General features: G+C 42.2%; 1 protein-coding gene across 2 annotated transcripts in view; it reads right to left on the bottom strand.

Moving 5' to 3' along the window:
• The window catches only part of LOC138268348 (SLAM family member 5-like), a 586,627-nt gene that overhangs the window by 336,746 nt on the left and 227,557 nt on the right, over positions 1-22,324 (bottom strand). For both annotated transcript variants that reach the window (XM_069217902.1, XM_069217901.1), the window contains exon 4: positions 20,176-20,316. In XM_069217902.1, the coding sequence (XP_069074003.1) occupies positions 20,176-20,316 (141 nt within the window). The remainder of the gene's footprint in view (positions 1-20,175; positions 20,317-22,324) is intronic.

The following is a 22,324-nucleotide window of genomic DNA, read 5'->3' as shown; positions in this document are numbered from 1 at the left end:
GTGGTGCCCCTAGTACAGTGGAATATGACAACCTACTTTAACCACCTTACCCACCTTTTCTTCTGTTGCAGACATCTCCAACAGCACTACTCATATATTACAAAAAGGCACATGTGAGTAGAAGCAGAAAGACAAGGTAATTATTTGGTAGATTTCACTTGTGATGCACCTAGTACATTATAAAATGAAAACATTCTTCAACCCTTTTTTTGTTCTTTTGCAGGCTTCTTAGACAGTGCTAACATTGGTTAGAAAAGGCAGACGTGACTACAAGTAGAAAGACCAGGTAAATATTTAGTGTTTTTTCCTTGTAGTACATCTTGAACACAAGCATGTGCTGTATCCATGTTTTTTCTCCTATTGCAGACATCTTAGACAGTGTTACATCTACAGGCAGGTGTGAGATCAAACAGAAAGGCCCAGGTAATTACTTGCTACATTTTCCAAGAGATAGCTCAGTCTTGTCTGGTAGATTGCATTCAATAGCGTAAAAAACAACTTCAAATAGTGTTCCTCACTTTAATTAATGTCCTTTTTTTTTTTTTGCAGGCTTTGCGGAACAGTGGGCTCAGACTGATTGCCACCAAAATGTTCAAGCGCAAAGCTGTGACTTCTGCAGAGAGCAGTGCTTCACCACAAAGGAAGAAATGCTGTCTTGTGTTCAAAGACGAATGGCTGAAAAAAATTGTGGAGACTGAGACACAGAAGTCCAGGAGCAAGGTTTGCGTACAACTGGGAGATCTATTTCTATACAATCCAGAAGTAGGCCTGATATGCAAAGTATGTGCAGAAGCAAAGATCGCTGGGGACTTGTCTACTGGGAAGAAATGGAGTGATGGCTGGAAGCTAGACTACTTGAAACGCCATCTATGTAGAAAGTTCATAAATCTGCTTTGGTGACACTGAGAAATAAAAGTGCTGCTGCCAGACTGGGTTTTGGAGTGCGCACCATGCTAATGGAAACCGCCAGTGAGAGAGCAAACAGACTAGAAGTAATTGAACGGCAAAGATCCCTGCCTGAAGAGATAAATATTCTCATCAACAATGTGTTGCTAGCAGTCAAAATGAACACATCAATGTTATCTGTTCAAGACATCCATGACCACGTCGCATTGTATGTGAAGATACCAGACAGCTGGAGGAGTAAGAACTATGCCTTTGCGTTTTTGGAGGCCATCAACAGCGTAATACGCTCTGACTTCATGGCAGAACTTCGCAGTGCTCGGTATCACACATTGATAATTGATGAGAGAACAGATATTTCAGTTACAAAAATGCTCATCCTCTACTTCAAGTTCCGATCTGTAACATCAACAGAGCACAAAACTGTGTTTGGGGGAATTGTAACTCTGAGTGCATGCAATGCGGAGGCTATCACTATAGCTGTAAAAGAGTTTTACACTGCCAATAAGCTGGGCCTTATGAAAATGGTCATGTTTACATCAGATGGTGCATCAGTGATGCTGGGAAAGAACGATGGTGTTGCTACCCGCCTCAAACAATCCATTCCTCATCTAGTTGAGCAGCACTGTGTTGCGCACAGAGAAGATTTGGGAGTTGATGATGCCTGGAAAAAAGTGCTGATGATCAGGGAAATGGAAACATTACTGAGGACTGTCTACACTGTGTTCTCCCGCTCACCTTTAAGGAAGTCCAAGCCGGACGAAATTGCTTTGGTCACTGAATGTGAAGCGGTCTCCTTTCGGCCACTCAATGAGGTGCGGTGGCTTTCAAGGCATTTTGCGGTTGGTGCAATCTTGCGTAATTATGAGGTTGCTCTCAAATACTTTGATCATGAAAGAGTTGAGGAGAATGACCCAATTGCTAAATATTGCTACAAAAAACTATCTGACTCAAACTACCATATTTCCTTTGCAGCACTAAATGACATTCTGGGTGAACTTGCATCTTTGTGCAAGTTGTTTCAGAAAAGCGCTTTGACCACCGTTGAAGCTGTACAGTATGCAAGAGCAAAAATTACCCAAATAAAGGAACAGTACTTGGGCGACACTGTCTTTTGGAGGAACACAGTAAGAGATCTGATGGCTCTGTGCAGAGAGGACCAATAGTATGATAGTGAGCCGTTGTTATCTTTCATTAAACGTCTTTGTGAGCACATGGAAAGAAGGTTCCCAGAAGATGAATTGAAGGAATGGACAAGCTTTGATTTCCATACAGTAACAACACAATCACAGTATGATTTTGGGACTGAGAATGCACAAAGACTTGTTGAAAAGTATAAGAAGGTCTTGGTCCTGGGTGATTGTGACACCCCTGATGATGTTGTTCGGCAGTACAGAGATTATAAATATGTGGTGGCAGACATATAAAAAATGGATTGTTTAGGACCTTTCAAGACATGGTGAATTTCACTCTGCGGAGTGCTGCACAGTATAGTGTTGTATCTCAGCTTGTTGATATCTGTGCAACTTTCCAGGCTTCAAGTGCAGACTGTGAACGAGGATTCAGCCTCATAAACTCAATCAAGTCCAAATTAAGAAACAGACTAGAGGAGAGTCACCTAGATATGCTGATGAGGACAAAGGCTTACCTCTCAAATGGGAAAGTTGACTTAGACCGAGTTTATCAGCACTGGAAAAATGGCAAGGACCGGCGAGAAAAACAAACATGTCACACATCTAACATTGGCACCTGACTTGTCGAAACTCTGATGCGGCTCCTCCTACAGTCCGTGTGTGGGTGGGGTAGGAACATTTCTCAGCCTGTATCTTGGCAGGGGCATCATGACATTCATCAGCAGTGTGTTCATCAAATTGTAAATGTTAACCAATTGTACAACTGGCTGTATTTGATGTGGGGGGTCCTCTGCAGCACTCTGAGAGTATTCATTAAAGTTTCACAGTTGTTCAACCTCCTGATTTCTGTTTTCTCTAACTGGGGTGTAGGTGGCACTTAACAGATCATGTCCTTTGGGTGTGCAAACAAGTCACAAAACTTAGCCTTAATGCCTTATTGCATGGAGCAATGATATCCCTTTTTTGCTTTAGTGGTATGGAGAGGCTAATGCCAAATATCTTGGCTAGTTATGCGCTGCGCTCGTGTGAATGGTCAATTTCTTGGCGCACGTATCCTTGGCTGCAGCGCACAGAGACCTCACACTGGCGCACACAGTGGAAAAAAATTAGAGGGAACATTGCTTGTGTATGTCGGATTTTTGTTGTTTTGGTCTTGTTTTGTTTAAATAAATATTTCCTATTTTTCTAAACTGGTGTTGTGTCATTTTGTAGTGTTTTTATTAAGTTACTCTGTGTGTTGGTACAAATACTTTACACCTAGCACTCTGAAGTTAAGCCTACTGCTCTGCCAAGCTACCAAGGGGGTAAGCAGGGTTTAGCTAAAGGTGATTCTCGTTTACCCTGACTTGAGTGAGGGTCCTTGCTTGAACAGGGGGTAACATGACTGTCAACCAAAGACACCATTTCTAACACACTCACACACACACATTCATACACATACGCAGAATCCACACACTCACACACAAACCCCCGCCTCCCACCCCCTCCATGTTGGACAGCCGACTTACCTTGTCCGGTGAGGAGGTCATCCGGCAGAGAATGGGAAAGGGCGCTGCTACTGCCGGTAGTGCCCCTCCACCAGGATCCCACCAGGCCGTATTAAAGGTCTTAATACGGCTGGAGCGTCCTTCTGGAGGGGCAGTGCAAGTGGTAGCACCACCCAGGCGCCTCTGACTGCCAGCATGGTTGCTGCCAGATATCCACCCAAAAGTGTGGTGGAAATCTAGCAGTATCCATAATATGGCAGGCGGGTGACCACCAGCACTGGCAGTCTCCTGGAGCCTCATAATGAGGACCATAGTCTTTGAAGTTGTGGTGACAAAGCTGTTCTAGTATTGCTCAGTATCATTTTTGTTTTGCAGCCTCTAGTTGCTGGAGAGTCTCTGAGTAAGTCCCTAGGGCATTGTCATATTCGTGCAATTCCCTTTCCAGGAATCACAATCACCTGCACAGTTCTCTCTTAATGCCTACAGAACTACCCAGACAGTATCCACGGACCACCACTTTGTGGGCTCTCCCATTCAATCATGCAATCAGATACTGTCCCTGGGCTGGCCTCAAAGTAATTTACTATTGCCTCTCACAGGGAGTCTCCTTAAGGACCATCTGGTGTAGTCGCCATGTGGGAATATCTGGACATTCGTACCCTAGATCAAGCCCCCATAGTAGAGGGCTGTGGTCTTATACCATGCCTCCCAGATACTCCGTCTTGGTCATGAGGCGACTCAGCAGGGCCGAACAAACATAATGGTCAATTCAGGTGTGTAACTGGTGTTTGTGGGAGTAGCAGGAGTAGTCTCATTTTACCGTATGCTGCTCCCTCCAGACATCTACGAGCCCCCAGCCTCCCAATCAGTCCCTGTACCATGCAGCTATCCTGTGGGCTGGTGCTCCCGGGAAGGATGGGGTGGAGAGATCTAAGTCTACATCCAGGATACAGTTACCATCTCCCCCTAGTATTAACACCTCATTTGAAAAATGGCTCAGGGGTGCCAACAGAGTATGCGGAAATGTAACTAGGTCCTGATTCAGCAGGTATACGCTACCCGATGCCTGTCTGCATATAAACTCCTCATCACTAGGACATAGCCCTCCTCTTTATCAATTTTCATATGGGTTGCCTCACAGGGGATTCCCACACTCACCCACAACAGAGCCCCTCTGGCATATGCCAAGAATTCCATTGCGTATAAATGCCTGCACCAGCAGCTCCTAAGTCACTTCACCTCCACCCCTGTAAGGAGCGTCTCCTGCAGCATGGGGTTGGCTGCAGGGCATGGCCTGAGGTCAAGCCCTACATCAAAACCCTGCAGGCAACTAACTTCACACTGGCCGTGGCCGCTGGTGGGCTTCAGGTAAAGGGACTGGCCCTCAAAGCCTCTCAGGCACCCAAGGCTGATTATGTAATGTTACAATATAAAGAGTGTCATTTCAAGTAAGGCTGATGTAATGACTTTATCAAAGGGTCATAACACCAAACTACAAAAAGTGGGCCTATTGGTATTATGAAGGATATCAGCATACCAACATTCATAAACACATACCTACTGTCTTTGTCAAAAATCTCCATTTAAAATCAAATGTATATTTCCTTAATTCAAGCAATGTAATATTTTATACAAGTGATTTTCATAATAAATTTAAAACGTTTTATTTTTTTTAAAAAATCAACATGTCTTTTGAGTCCTTTTTACAATTTTGCAAGCTACATATTTCAGACTGTACTCTCCAGCTGAAGAACACAAAGCTCCAGCTAACTTTGTTTTAAAAAATATGGGAAGCTTTCCTTGGGTCTTGGATTTAATGACCCAGGACACTTTCTTTTTTTAATGTTGTTGGTGGGCTGCTATACTCTCTGTGGTCCCCACAACATTAAAGAAATGCTTGGGGGTGCTTCTGCCCCTTCTAGGGACACCACCAGCTCCATAAACATATTTACAAATCCCTCACAGGAAACTATGGGGCAGTCCTTGCAAGGAACACTAAATAATAATTGAACTTCTGACATACATTTATTTTTCATTTATTAATTTATGGGGTGTCATCGTGCTCACCCATATGTTTAATTTTTGTTAGGATACATGCAGAATCCCAGAGCCCCAGGGGGCTTGCAGGCTCTCTGCAAATGTCCCCATAGGCCACACAGGAGGCAGCAATACCTTCTTTTTTATTTATTTTTTATACTGCCCAAGTGCCCTCCCAGGGTAACCCATAACACGTTTCTTTCTTATTTTGGGTTGCAGAGAGTGCCCCAGTGTCTCCACAGTTCCTCCAGTGTCCTGCAAGCACCAGGCACCCTTTTGTTTTACCCACCCTACGATCCCCACAATAATTTCAAGTTTGGGAGCTTCGGGGGGAGCCCCATGACCCTGCCGGCTGCACTGCTTTCACCCATCCCAGGTGCAGCAGGAGACGGTATTGCTCCCACACTGCAGGAGCAGCTTTTCTTTTGTTTCCACCAGGTGGGAGCGATTTTAAGTTTCCCTGCCCATGAGAGCGGACAGGAGCGGGAACACATTAGACTTCCCAGCCCATGCTATCGTAGGCAGGCAATCTATGGAGCCTCAGGGGTTTAGGTCCTCATGATACCGTCCAAGAGTCGACCCTGGTAGATGATGTCCCTTTGGCCATAAATGGATCAGTGAGGCAGGCCCAAATATCCCCCCTTTAAATGTAAGGTCCAGCCCCAGGGGATGCCATTCCCAGGCCCCGTGGAAGGCTCAGGAGGGAGGCCATGTACCCTACTCCTCCTTACATATAGGATGCAGCCCTGGGTGATGCAGTCACTGGGGCCTGATAAAGGCTTTGTGAGGGGGCCACACCCCATTCTCCTTTTAGTAAAGTTGGTCCCCAAAGGCGGGATCCTTGAGACAAGAAAAAGGTTCAGGATGGAGAAGCATGCCCCAGCCCCACAAATTATAAAATCCTTGATCCGCGGGCCCTGGCCCATCCGGGGTGCTTTAATATTTTTTAAAGAACAAGTTTAAGGATCTGCCGCATATTTGTGATTAAATGTATTTAAAAAGTCATTTTTGGTCAAAAGGCCGAAGGGGTCCAGGGTGTCCCTACCCCACCCCCCTATATATTTTTTTAACTTTCTCTTCAGGACTGGGGTCTCAGTCTCTAAGCTCTAAAACGGTTGCCACTACAATCACAAGGGCGTGATCACATCTTCTCCTTAGATCTGTCAGCTCCATTGAACCTCTGTAGTGTTAAATATACCAAGTTTGTGAGCCTTAATTTCTCAAAAAATATTGACCAAATCACAAAAAGCATGTTTCTTGGACCGAGATCTAGCTTTCTGCCAGGTTTGGTGCAATTCAGTTCAGCAGTTCTTGCAGTAGCACTGTTCAAAATTTTCTATGGAAAAAAGAAGGGGAAAAATGTGTTTTGGAAACCCCCTTTTTTTTCTCTACTCCGCCTTGTGTAAAATTTCCGGGAAGGAGCAGAGTCTATTTTTGGAAGGTTTTGGGGAGATTTGTCAAAAGGCGCCACAGGTATAAGCAAGGCAAAAAGAGTTTTCCCATAGAAACGCAGACCCAACAGTAACTATCCAGTGGCAACTGGCACTGGGTTATTTATTTATACATGTATATATAGATAGATAGATAGATAGATAGATAGATAGATAGATAGATAGATAGATAGATAGACGGACCAGTGCAAGTACATGTATTTACAAATATCTGTTCTCTGTTGGTTGAAGATTGTGCAATGAGGCTAGTCCATAAATATGTCAGCAGTCTTAGGGCCTCATTTACAAGGCCCGTGGCACAGGGCAGCACAGAAAGTGCCTTGCTGTGCCACCCTGCACCACCGGGAAAGGGCAAAAACTTGCTATATTTACATCATATGGCACATTTCTGTCTTCCCCGCCGACACGGACAAACAAGTTGCTGCCATGCGCCAACACAGGGACTCTTGCACCATAGTGCAAGGGAGCCTGTGTTTTGGGGATGATTGTTTTTGTGCAGAAGGGAACACCTTCCTCTACAGAAAACAATCACAAGAGGTATTTTCCTCTTTCTATGTGTGCTGCATTCTGCAGCACACATAGAAAGAGAAACAAACAGGGAGAAATAAAGAAAATTTTCCTGTTGCGCCACTCTTACGCCACCCCTGAGGTGGCGTGAGAATGTGATGCATTCCCAGACTTGTAAATCTGGGAATGCATTCCTTCAGGTTTGATGGATGTTGCATGGCAACACCCCAAAGCATTACCCATGGAAAGCCCCTTTCACATAGTATTATACGTGAAAGGGGTTCATATTTACAAGGCCACGAAAAGTAATGCAAGGTGGCTTTGCATGGTATGGTAAATAAGGACTGGCATACTGCGCCACCGGAGCGTAAATAAAAAATGATGCGCAGTGTGCCACTAAGACCTTGTAAATGAGGCCCTGAGTATTTAGAGAGGAAGTGAAGCAGAGGCCTCAAATTTCACCCAATGGTAGGGTGATAAGTAAGTATTTGTTTGCTCTTGCACTCTGACATTAGTCTCAGAGAATCTTCATGATCCCTTGTTTGGATTATGATTGCACCTGCATCCTAACCTTAGGATTTTTTGCCACATTGCAGGGATCAAAATGTGTGAGAAATGCTCTACCCAATCTTGTTCCAGGATGTGACACTCAGTACCTGTAACAGATCGGTTTGAAAAGAAAGGGTGATTTACGGTCTCCCAGAATGCTTGATTATCCTTTATTTGAAATGCTACCTCCAGATCGTCCCATGCTTTGTGTCTAATTTATTGCTTTCTTTCTAAAGCTTGTTTATATTATTTACTAGCAGCCTTACTATCACCCATGTTTCTTGGAATAGTGTAGATACTCTTTTAAGAGCTTTGAGACCTGCAGTACAATTTGAATTAAACCATGAGAAAGGCTGGCCAACTTCTGATATTCTTAGTTAACATACTAGAGGCTGTAACACAGATCTTAGTAAAACTGTCACAAATACACATTGGGTCTGCATCTGGAACGAGACAGCACATAAAATCCTCACAAGCATCCACTATTAAATTATGATAGGATTCTTGGGTGTCAGAAGGTTCCCACTTTATACGTACTCCCCAGTTAGCCATAAAATGAAAAGGTGGCTTATCCCCTTCCTCGGGTCTTAGTCGCAAAGTAAAATAAAATTTTAAAGTCATTGGTTATGATCACTAAAGGGCAAAGAGGGGACCTCATAACTTATTAACTTATGCACAAGGGCCAGGGGTGAGTAAAATAAAATGTATAACCTTACCTTTACCTCTTCCAATATAAGTGGGAGGACTAACAGAATTTTGACCTTCAACATCTCAACAAAAATACATATAGTTTGTTAATACAAAGTGATTCAAAGCCTCCCCATAAACTGAATGTTCAAAGTGGCTCCGGTTATTGCCGTGTTCATCCACAAACTTACACTTTGATTTCCAATAAAGATACATTTTGTAATGTTGAAGGCCCCAGCACAGACAAACGATATATCTCATTGTATATAGGTTTTTCTACATTTTCCCCTAAGTCCTTTATGATACCCACCAGTATAGTAAAAAATGTATAATAAGAATTACCTAAAACTAAATTTAATGACTTAGATTGATACAATTTTAAAATTTGATAACAGGGTTTACAAGCCAAGATCTTGACCCTCAAATTCCTACTAGCAATCACCATATAAACAGCCAAACCACCATTCCCTCTGCCAGCAGCTGATGGGATGGGGAGAGAACTATACGATTTATAACCTTCAATATTAATTGAGTTAATAGTCCAGGCTTCCTGACAGCGTATGATATCAAAGTCATGAATACATGATACCCAATCCTCATTTTGCAATTTCTGACGTATCCCAGCAATATTCTATAGTAAAAAGCAAATGTCCCTAGAGCTTCTAACAAAATTCTGATCTAACACAATTGCCAGTGGATGGTTAGGCAGGTTGAAAGTGGTGGCAAGATTACTAGATGTTCCAGTCATGCAGGCCGGCATGGACTGTCACACATTTTCAGATAACCTTGAAAGTTGCTCAAAGCGGTTGTGGGTGGGATTTTGGGCAGAAATCATTGGTGCCTGTATGCCTGGGCAACTGATTCTATTCTGGTTACCTATTGAAGCGTTCGCAGGTAATGGACAATAGAAAAAGCCCAATGGCAAGGCTTTCATTTTAGTATGTTTTAATATCCATGTCCTCTTGTAAATCTTCTAAAGCATGAGAGCTACAGAGGTATTTTCCTTTAACATACCTGCAATGAAGAAGCAGTAGGCAGAAGTATAGGGCACTTGTAATCTAGACCAGCGATTCTTAAGCCTTTGCCTTCTGTGAGCCCCCACTGAATCACTACTGAAAGTCGGGAACTCAAACCTAAGAAATTTCTTTGATCTGAACCTCAAAATAATTAAAATGAACCTTAAAAATGCAGAAAAAATTATACAAGCAAATGCATAAACTATGCCATATTTTACTTCACAAATCAAATAAATGTGAAAACAGAATATTAGCTTTAGTGGGAAAGTTGGAGCTTTTCAATATTTAGTTTCAGTTCTAAAAGATGAAGAAGTATGCTGGACTTTAGAATATCACTTTGAATTTGTTTTTAACCCTAATGCATGCTCTCTTTCTGTCAGAGCATACGAGTGCTCCCTCAAATGAGACCAACAATCGTCCATAATAGACTCCCTTTGCTGTAGGTGCACTGTTCCCACAAATCAAGATAAGGATACCAACTCAGGCCTGATTTAGAGTTTGGTGGACAGGTTCTCTATCACAAACGTGATGAATAGCCCATCCATTCTATTACAAGTGTAATAGGATATAAGTCTGACTCCATATTTTCTGTTTTTACAGATTTTTACAGATAAAAACAGACGGAAAACCATTTTTTTCTATGGCTCTATTTATTGCAAATGTGGATGAAAATTGAATTTAGGTTGTTTTTGAGTGATTCTAAATGCAGTCAATCATTATGTTGAGGCCAATAGCTATGCAGATTGACAGGTAGGGAGGTTAAATATGAAAGGAATTTTAGTACTGAGGCTTAAACATCAGTAAATATGCACAAGGTTGATATTAAAATGTGCATGCTTTCATATATGTGCATTGATTTATCATATATGGGTGTTCATATCCCTAAACCCTTTCAAGCATTCAAGTCTGAATGCACATTTATCAGTTAAATAAGCGTGCAACCACATTAGTTTCAGCTTTATTTTTTCACAAACCCCAAAATAAATATGGGTAAATACTGATACAACTGGCAAAAAAAAAGAAATAAATACCATAAAACTGGGGGCTCTTGATACAATGGACTCTCCAAGTCTGTATGGTGTGCCTATCTGATCTGTTACAAGCAAACCTCAAATTAACCTGCTAGCAACTCTTTGGTAGGTTGGCACAGAGCAATCAGGCTTAATTTAAGGCAATATGTAAAGTATTAGTGGAAAACTTTAAACAGTAAAACAGTGAAAACAACACACAAAAAGATCACACTAGGTTAGCAAAATGGAGTGGAATTTAATAAATACAACAAGATCAAAACAATGAAAATCAAAACCGTGCAACTGAAGTTATGAATTAAAAAAAAATAAACTATCAAATAGCACATAAACAGAAAGTGCCAACCGTGGCTATCTGGTTGGGCCAGACCGGGGCAAAGTCAAACGTTTTGGCTGACAGTGATGGAGTGTGGGTCGGATGCAGTCCAGATTAGTCTCGGTGGGGGTTTACCTTCCCAACTTTTTTGCCAAGAGTCCAGTTCACGTTGGAGAGGGTCAATAGAAGTGAAGAGAGTGTTGCAGGCAGAAATTGGTGTGGCATGAAGAGTGGGATGAGTGTTGTGGGTGGGTGGGTGGAGTTTTATGTTGGCAGTCCCCCGTGGGCAGACGATGCTGCTTTGTGAAGGGACAAGCTTGCAGTGGTGTGTCCTGATTTTTTTTGTGAGTAGCACGGTTCTGATTTGAACAGGCCTCTTCACAGTTGGAAGAGCCCAAAGACATAAATTTGAGAGCTCAAGAACCACACCAAAGGTCTAGGAAATGAGGGGCACCTCTTGAGGGTATGCAACTCAATGAAGATGGGTCCAGGAGCTGTTGGGGATCCTGTTATGCCTCTGAGACTCAGATCAGGAAGCCAGCAGACTAGCCCTTTGAGTCACTCTGGGGTCCTGGGTTCAAGATGGAGTTACAAGTTCTTCTTCCCCAGGCAAGAGATCAGCACAACACTGCAGCAGGTCCTTTAGAGTAGCAGTCCAGCAGAGTGGCATTCCTTGTAGGAGCACAGCAGTCCTTCTTCCTGGCAGAGTATCCACAGGTCCCAAAGTGTACTGAAGTGGTGGTGTTTGAGGTCTTTCTTTTAGACGCTAGTGTCCTGGTACTGGAAAATGGGAGAAGTTTCTATACACTGGGTTTGAAGTCCATAGAATTCCATATATTACCCTTTCTCTGGCACTCAGCTGGCTGAAGTGACAATATATGGTCTTTAGGCCATTTGTTTGGAGACAGGACACAGTCTATTCATGTGTAAGTGAGGCTAGGCCCAGCTCCTTCCTCCCATTCTGCCAGGTATAGCCCATCTGTCACACCTAAGCTGCCACTGTGTGAGGGTCTAGGGGAAATACGCAAAGCCCAACTGCCAACTACACCAGGTCATGTGACAAAAGAAAGACTGCAGGCACCAAATGGCTAAGGCAAGAAAATGCCAATTGGAATTTCCTGAATTGTAATTTAAAATCTGACTTCACTATAAATTAGGATTTTAAATTAGGATTCCAGAGACACCAAACACGAAACGGTTATCTCTTCTCATTTAGAAATTACACTTATAAAATGTAGAAAGGCAACTCTAATGTTATCCTATGGGAGAGATAGGGCTCAGAGTTGTGAAAAATAGATTTGGGAGTTTTTCACAAACAGGAGATGTAAAACTTAAATGTACAAGTCGAACCTTTTGATTACACAGCACTCTGCCCTATTGGCTACCTATAGCCTACCTTAGGGGTGCCTTATCTGTAATAAAAGGGGAGTTTAAGGCTTGGCATGAGGTATTTTGATGTTAAGTGGACATGGCAGTTTAAAACTGCACACACAGGCTCAGCAATGGTAGGCCTGAGACTTTTGTAAAGGGCCACTTAAGTGGGTGGCACAATCAGTGCTGCAGGCCCACTCACTGCATTTGACCGACAGGCCCTGGGCACAAGTAGTAAACTTTACTAGTGACTTATGGATAAATTAAATATGCCAATTTGGTATAAGCCAATGTTACCATGTTTTAACATAGTGAGCACAAGCACTTTAATCACTAGTTAGCAGTGGTAATGTTCGTAGAGTCCTAAGGGCAATAAAAATAGGTTCAGCAAAATGGAGGAAACAAGGCAAAAGGTTTGGGGGAAGACCACCCTAAGGCTGCCAGGTCTAACAGTCAGTACCTCCCACCCATATTGGAAGTTTGGAGGAGTAAGGTATCGTTGTGCCTGCTTTTTTAGAGTATGTATCCCAGTGTACTTTTATTGTTTGCAACAACACCCTGAGGCATCGGGTGCTCAACTGGGTTATTTGGTATAAAGTGTTCAGTGGGTTCTCATTGTTCAGTATGCCCACACAATCTTGTCTTTACGGGTCTGAGTCCTCTGCCAGCCAATGTGCCAACCATACTAGTTGAGCTGCAATATAATACATTTCTGCGTTGGGGTGTTCATCCCACCCACACATGGGGGTTTACTGTCATCTTTTGGTTCTGAAAATCATTCCAAGAACAAAGACCTCAGTTCCTTGGGGAATGATTAAAGCAAGGTAAAAGGGAGGGCGAGAATGAAATACAACTGTCCAGAGAGAGCAATCTTCTTAAGTATGGTCACCCTCCCCAGCAGGGATAGTGGACGGCAGTGACAGAAGGGCATTGTATCCCTTGTGCATGCAACATATTTATCCAAGTTTCCCCGCTTCAAGTCTCCAGCTGTGTTGTAGATCTGTACCCACAGAAACCTAATGGGTTGCCAGGCCAGAGGGCCCTCTAGGAACGGAGAATGTTCCAATGACAGTAATGGACACAGCAGGAACAAGCAAAACTTATTCTAATTTACTCATAAGCCCAACATTTCCCCAAACGCCTCAAGTAAGGGTCCCAGTGCAGGCAGACTGGCATCCGGGTCCCTGAGGAACAGCACAGCATCATACACATACCAATTAACTGCATGGTATCTGTTCCCTACATTGACCCCCCACTGAAGGCCCTTTTTGCAAAGAAGACAAGCTGATTGTTCCAGTGCCAATATTAATAAAATAGAGGATAGAGGAGCCTCTCTACAGCTGCCACTTATTCAACTAAACTTTTCCAGTGTGAATCCTGGCAAGGAGCCTCATATACTATAGTTATATCCATTCCAGAATATTTCCTTTAGTAAACTGTTAGTATTAGTTAATTTTATAAACATTTGTGAACTTCCTCAGTAAGCATTGTGGACCTCCAATGGTCCATGGACCAAAGGTAGCAACAGAAAGATGCTGTGCTGCATCTTTCTATTGCTGTAATCTTGTATCTTCCTATGGCTTTAATCTTGCATCCTTGACTCAGGAGTTGTCACTGGTAAATGGGAGCAAATGACAGGTTCTTTGACATAAAGAAAACTGACACTGGCATACATTTTTGAGTTAACAAAATTTACTATCTGTGTGTCAGTGGTAGAGTACAGTATGTTGGTCAACTTCATTTAGCAGGGAAAGTTCATAGTGTGTGTTACTATCTTGGAAAATGTGGTTGTGTCAGCCAGTGCACCTCAACCACTGTAAAACTGTAGAAGATAGATGGAAAATTAAATGCATCACTGGACAAGGAAATGGGAATTAACTCATTGTTTGGCCCCCAGACGTCTCAGATGGCAAACAAGATGTGGTATAGGATGTCAATGTAAAGGAGATACTTTTTCAAAATGAGTAACTCTGATTCACTCAAGGAAAACATACTGGTCCTGGAAATCATAGGTCTTCTCCAACTGCATGTTGGTATTTCACTTTCGTTGCATGCAGTCAGTTCCTTATGAAACAGCAACATGATATGTTGATTCATCATTGGCATCTGGTGTTTTGCAATTCTAAACAAAAGCTATGTCTTTGGTGGTGGTTGCGAGTGTTTGTAAGGAATTCATTCAGAGGCCTCTGTGGTTAGTTCAACCAATCTAGTAGTAGGATATATTCAAGTGTTCCTTGATAAAGTCATTATAGCCATAAATAAATATAAGGAGTTGCTTAACAAAAATGGTAACTTTGAGAATGTTGTATTTTACTTGTGGCTAGTTGACATTTGTTTTTGAGAGTTTTTTTTTCCTTTCAAAAACAGTTTTTTTGGCTTTTATCCTCATTTGATTCTAATTCTTTTGGCAAGAGCAGTTTCTGAGAGGTATTTCGTCCTTTTTTCCAAATTCCTCATCAGCTTTTAAAGCTTGGATTCAGTTTAATGTGTTTGGACATGTAAAACCATGTGTGCTAACTATGAATGTTCTAACAGAGTTCACAATATTATTACAGATTTGAATCTAGCTGAATGTATTTACCAGAATGTTTTGGGCTAGCCTATGTGGTAACCATTTTACCAGGTGAACGAGAATGATGGCCTCAGTACCCTACTGGATGAAAATAATGCATTAGGTGAAGGGTGTGAAAATCCACTTTAAATAATAATCACAATCCTTGTCAGGGTGAACCAAAGTGTCACTAAATAAAACTAGCTGGTAACTTGGCAAAAAACAGTAAGGCTTAATCAGAGGAAGTGTGTGAAGTATTTATGCAGTAAACAATAATAAAGTGAAAATACAAGAAATAGCTCAAATCAATTTAGAAACATAGAGAATATTTAAATAAATTCAATGTCTAGAAACAACGAAAAGCCAATAAGTTAAACCAGAGATAAGATTTTTTAATGATTTAATATAGAGCCAAAAGCACACAGTGCAAACCACAGTTATCTGGTCGTGCTAGACTGGGTCAAAGACAAAAGTTAAGGCTGATTGCTATTGATCGCAGTTACATATAATGACTAAGTTCATTCCACAGGAAAGTTTACCTTCTGACTTAGAAATGTTTATTAAGAAAAAGTTGTCATTGACGAGTCATTAGCAAGGCAAGCAGGACATTGGATCCACGGCAGGGCTTGATGACGGTGAGCTGCTCAAGAGTGGGGTCAACGAATAAGGAGGCAAAATCTGAAGTCTGTATCCATGGACGCGTTGATGTTGATGGGGACATCAAGCTTGGCATTGATCCTGATGAAGCCCTCCACATTCAAACTTAAAAACATTCTGGAAGTCAGATCTCCTTAAGCACAGGAAAAAAGCTGAGGCCTTCCAGTCAGTGTCAACAGCTGAACCTTAGACAGCGGTCCCCATCTCTGATGGTTCTCCAGGCAGAAAGTTTGCAAAACATTTGTCAGTTTGGGGACAGGAGAAGTCAATCTTATACTACCCAAAGGTCCCGGACCTGGGGACACCACGTGGGGGTTAGGATGCAGGGTCCAGGGCAGAACTGGTTGGAACTTTTCAGCTCGACTGAGACCTCTGGAAACTGTTTGTGTCCCTGTAATTGAAATAGGTGGTCAACCAACTGACCCCTGGAGTCACTTCTGGGTGCTGTGCTGAAGGCAAGCAAATGCATGTCTTCCTTCAGGTTCAGGGAAGTCCTTTTTCTCATTCCTCACAGGTCCAGAAGTATTCCGAAACAAGGTCCGTGGTTTCCACTTTTATGTGGAAAGCCAGCCCTTGGATGGAGATCAAACCTCCCTACAAAAACAGATCTGTTCAGTTCATCTGCACCCACTGAGTTTGGTGCAAGCCTTACTAGAGAGACTAAGATGATGCAGGCCTCGGTATGAGCTTCATCAGCCATTGACTAGGTAGATATCCATTAACACTCGGTGAGGGGCTAGGCACAGCCCTTCAGGCCATCCTGTCAAGACAGACGTCCCGCTCCCCGATCCTAGGGGCCTTTGCCCACTAACTGAGAGCAATACACATATCACTTCAGGGGACCATCAGAGGTGAGGAGACAGTACACTGGCAGTAAAACCCTTGTGGCAGAAAAATTACCACTTTCTGAAAGTGTAAAGTGTTATTTCCAAAATACCAATATGAAATCCAACAGGTGAGTTGCTGAATCATCTTTCCAGCAGCTCTCAAAATCCAATTAAGCGCTATGAGCTGGTGCAGTGTAAACCCGTGTTTTTTTTTTGCGAGGGTCAGCCTTGCTACTGTGAAAAACAACTTTGTAGGTTTTTCACTGCCAGGACATCTAAAGTTTAAATATTTGTGTCCTATTTTTTAAATAACTACCATGAACCCTGCCCTATGGGAATTTAGGCTGTACCTTAGGGGTGACATAAGCTTTAAAAGGGAGGGTTTAGGACTGGCAAAATGTTTATTTTAGCAAGTTTAAATGTGAGTGCTGCAACCCACTAGTAGCATTTAATTTACGGGCCCTGGTACATGTAGTACCATATACCAGGGATGTATAGGTAAATTAAATAGCCCAAGGAATTGTAGCATGTTTAGGAAAGCACAAGCACTTTACCACTGGTTAGCAGGGGCAAAATGCACTATGGTCAATAACAAAATGGGTTCAGCAACAGATTGCAGAAATATGGGGTGACCCTGATATGAGGGCAAATTTCCAACACACCTACTCCGAAAAGGAAAGAATAGGATAGAGAGAAACACATTCCACCCTTCTTTGTTTCAGAAACTCTTGTAGTTTGCACACAAAGCCATTACAGCAGTGCCTAGCCCTAAAGTATCTCCCATTTGGCCCTCCTAAGCATCTCATACTGAAGATATAACTCAATAATGAAAAGCCAGGTGCTAATGGTGCAGTGCCTAAACTCCACATGTTATGCATGCTAGCTACATTTCCACCAAACATCAAAAAGAAAGTCTAAAATTCTGCATTAATGTCTTCTTCTGGCATATTGCTTTTAAGTATTTGGCATGAGAGGATTAAAGCCACACATAATATTAATAGCCTGTTACTCTTAAAAGTGGTTCAGTGTGTTCTTTAAATATGCGCTCAACATAAAAAATATCCACTTTGCTTTCTTGTTGAGGTCAATTGTAAGAAACTGGAGTATTACTTGAGCAGGTGAGAACCACCTCCAATAATAATCACAATCCTTTTTCGGGGTGCACCACAAAAGTCACTAAATACATCTGTGTATAATTCTCTGGTAGCTTGGCCCAAAAGCAGTCAATGTTAAATCAGAGGCAATGTGTAAAATATTTATGCAGCACTCAAACAAAATAAAGTGCAAGCATGGCGGAAGAAAGACCACAAACCTATTCAGAAAAATAGAGTAAATGTAAAGAAATAAAATGACACTCACATGACAAAAATACAACCAATAGATCCAGAGTTATGAATTTTCTAAAGCTTAAAGTTCAAAATAGTACCAAAAAGTGTGAAGTGCCAATCGTAGGTATCTAATGGGCTTGACATGGACAAAATCACAAGTTCAGGTCAACCGCAATGGAGTACAGGCCAGACAGAGGACAAGGTTCATCCCATTGTAAGCATTACCTGCTGACTTCGTTGCAAGGACAGTGCAGGGTGGACCTGCAGGGCTCTGTGTCACTCTGAGTTGTTTTAAATTGGATCTAGTGAGGCTTTCAGGTGGGGACTGTTTGCATCTGTTGAGCTCTGTGTCCCTCTGCACTGGTATAGGTAAAGCCTTTGGTGAGTAGCTGCATGGTTGGCTCAGCAGAGCACTGCGTCATTCTGAAGTGGAACCAGTGAGGCTTCCAGTTGTGAGCCATGCAGTTCTGCGCAGCTCTGTGTCGGATCCAGTGAAACTTTCAGTTAGCCAATGAGAAGTGCACTCTGACCCCAGCCTTAGGGTCAATAACCTTGAGGATCACATTTGGGGGACAGGAATCAACTCACGCAAAGACCAATAGAGTGGGCCAGGTCAGATCCAGGTGGGTCTGGTCAGCTAAGAAGCAGGTAAGACCTCTGGAACTTGTTGTATTGCTGTGGTTCACACAGGAGGTCGACCAACTGACCCTTAGAGACCTTATCGGTCCTGGGTGCAAGGCAAGCAGGTCCACCCTTCCTTCAGGCTTCAGGCAGCTTGGCAGTCCTTCTCAGTCTTTATAGGTCTTTATAGGTTCTGATTTTAGGTTCTAGAGAGCCCATTTTATGCCCAGGGCCAGCCTGTGGTTGGGGAACATCTCTTTGTCTAACTCTAAAGCTGGTTCTGGTCAGTTCCCTTCTTTGTTCTTGGTTTGTCTCTGATCTGGCTGGTGAAACAAAGGCAGGGGCAGGCCTGGTGTGAACTTCTTGTTTGTGGGGTAGTCAAAGTTCCTTCAAAATGTAATAAGGGCGGGGCACAGCTCCTGACCATCCATCCTGTGAGAAGACTCTCATCTCCCCTCACCCACTCTGCCTGTGGTCCAGGAGAAATACGTTTCTCACTCCAGGGAGTCAAGCAGGGGCCAGGTAACACTTAGACACTGGCAGAAAGGCAGTTCTAGGTTTAGGCAGGAAAATGGCAATTTTCAAAAAGTTGCATTTTAAAAATAGCAATTTAAAACATGGGATGTCACCTCTAGATTGGATTTTAAATTCCTAAAACAATGAGCCTTTGAAGCATTTGTTCTAGCTACTCCCAAACTAAATTATAGAATTATAAGGAGATAAAATGTAATGTAGCCCAGTGCTTTCCATGGGAGAGCCAGACTTACTGCACTAAAAAAGGACACTGGTGTATCTTCGCTGCCTGAACATGTAAAACATAAGTACACATGCCCTACTTTTTAAATGCAAGGCCCTTTTGGCACGTTGGTCCTATTTTAGTAGGGACTTATAAATATTTAAAAGGAATGCTTAGGCATGAAAAAAGGTTTATTATGCCAGGCCAAAGTGGCAGTTGAAAATGTCACCCACAGTCCAAAAGGGCAGGCCTTAAGACAGGCTTAATAGTGTACAAATAGTAGCATATGTTAGGTACTTATAAGTAAATTAAAAGTTTCAATTAGGTGTATGCCAATTCCACCATGTTTAAAAGGGATAGCACAAGCAGTCTACCACAAGTTAGAAGAAAAATTCATGTGCCCGGGTCCTATGGCCAACAAATACCTGTTCAGCTGAAGAAGGCAAAAATCTGGGCCAATACCAATGCAAATTTCCAACAGTAAATTCAGGAAGCACCTTCATACGTCATAGTACTTCATTATCAGAAACTCATACACACAATCAACAGCCAGATTAAACGTTGTGCTCTATTCTGTTTTCAGTCCATTTTGCATCCTTCTAATGAATGCAATGTCCTTGTTTAAAGATGGGTCATATTCCTCCGACAGGGTGTTGGGACCAAAACTGTGCGGGTTACTCATGCGTTTGCATCAGTAGAAATTCTAGATTCTCTTTGTGCTCGATCATTCAAAATGTCCTAATAAAAGACTGGATTCTGTTTGCAGGACATATGTATTCTCATTAATTCAAAATGTAAGAATGACTATTTGAACTATGTTGTGCCCCAGCACATCTGGATTGCGCTTATGTGACTGACAGCTTGCTAATATTGTTTGCTAACATGTAAAAGTTGATAGAAGCTGCAGAAGTCCAATACCCGACCTCTATAACTCACCAGCCACCTCTTAGTAAATAATGTGATTTCTTACCTTTACAACACCGTACAAGGGCTGCAAGAGCGGCAAGACCAAACAAACAAACAACAACGATGCCCACGACGAAACCGGTATAACCAAGAACGCTTTTCCCATCAGGAGCACCAGCAGGCTTGCAATTTGAGTGATTGAACCCTTTATGGAGAAGAGAAGCAAATTGACTTTTAAAAAGGCATGCATGAGTTGATCTCAATTGAAACATTTCGAAAATTAACCAACTAGTATGGTCTTAAATGAGGGGGTAAGATTGGCCACACTTTACTAGATTTGTTAAATCTATAAAAAGTTCGTTATTCTTTGCTCATTAGTTGCGAAAAATCATTGATTGCATTAATAAACAAGTGTCACAGGAAGAAAAGATCAATATAATACAGTAAATCCCACACCTTAGAGGTTTCGAGGTGGGGCCTTACAGCTGAGCAGTCTTTCTGTGCTTAATTTGTGTTGGGCACCAGCAGGCATCATCATCAAAATACTTTATTCGGCTCAAAAAAGCCATAAAAGACAGTCAATTACAGACATCATAATCAGAGAAAACGATAAAAAAATATAACAGTATCAATTTAAAAACAGATTAAAAACAACAACACTTACGAATTCATATAGCAGCATTTATAGATTTTAGAAAAGGCAAGATGACTACGCCTAATACCCATGGGAAGAAGAACGGGACGTAGAAACCTTCTCCTAGGAACTATGTATAAATTGCACAAAAGAATAAAGTGAAAGGTGCTTTGGCGCAATCTACCATCACAGTCATATGGAGGAAGATTCTTAAACCAAGTGCCTTGAATGTTAATAAATAGTGAATGGACTTCAAACAAAATCTGGTAAATAAAAAACTGTGCCGCTCAGAAATGATCATGTTAAGATATAGTTTAGGGAGTAATAACTGTGGCAGCAGGCACTCCAGAGCCCCAGGCGTATTACCAGTTAAATTTGAATCATAGTTAGAATGCCAATACAAGTCCTTAATTCAATGTTTAGCCCCCCCAGGTAAGGAGTTGGGGTCCTGGAAATATTCCCCTACCCCAGGGCGGGAGAACGTAAGATTAAGATTAACATATCTAATCCAGGGAATGGCCATAGAACGAGTCAGTGACAGACAATCCATAAACACGGACCTACACAGGTGAGCTTCGGGATTTAGCCAGACTCTTAGCCAAAGCAATAAAGGTTGCAATCTTATGTGGTTGGCTATATCCCTCAAACCCACTTCATCATGGCAAAAGGCGGCCGGAGTGGATTGAGGGACTGCTTACAGCCTTCTCAGAAACTTGTTTTCCACTATCTGTAGGCTCGAACAGTCCGTGTAACCCCACAACCCAGCTCCAAATGAAGCCAATTGAGAGACATTTACTTTTAAAAACAGTCAGCATCTCCTTAACTTGTTTATGTCCCAATTTCTTTGAAAACCTAAAAACTGCATCAATAGCTGTTTGAAACTGCAAAACGCAGACATTAATTTAAAATTTCCATTTAAAATCAACATCAATTGGAACCCCCAAATAGGTAAAGTTAGGAACTTTAAGTATTTCCGCACCTTCCATAACAAATCTTTTACTTTTTGATAACTTTGGCCTACACTTCATCACAAATGATTTTGTTCTATTAATTTTGAGCCGAGATTTCCCATAAAAATGTCAAAAGCATCCAATAAGGATTGCAGGCCATTTGCTGTCCTTGACATAAGGACAGAATCGTCCGCATAGAGTAATACTGGGAGAGGCTGGGAATTAATAAGAGGCGATCCTTTCCCATCTTACATAAAAAAAATCTTAAAGGCTATTTATTTAAAGGAGGAAAAGAAAAGGGGCCAACACACACCCCTGTCTGACCCCCTTCAGAGATGGAAATTCTTTGGTAAGGTCACCTTCCTGACTAAAGCAAACCTGAGCAGTAGTACAGGCATGGAGTCTATTAAGTAAGGAAATCAGATATTTGTCCACCCCTATATCTGACATGACAGACCACAATTTATATCTATCACGGGGGATGATAGATGACTTCTCATCAGCAGCACGTTCACAGGCAGCTCTTTTAGACATCTTTGACTGAGGCCTTCCTTTATCCCTGTTTAACACTGATAAGTCCTTCCCAGGTGAATTTATAGTCTTTGGGCAGAGCAATATTGGGCCAGGGG

Source organism: Pleurodeles waltl, chromosome 12 (genome assembly GCF_031143425.1).
Source record: "Pleurodeles waltl isolate 20211129_DDA chromosome 12, aPleWal1.hap1.20221129, whole genome shotgun sequence".
In the NCBI taxonomy this organism is placed as follows: Eukaryota; Metazoa; Chordata; class Amphibia; order Caudata; family Salamandridae; genus Pleurodeles; species Pleurodeles waltl.
This window is presented reverse-complemented; position numbering and strand designations above follow the sequence as displayed.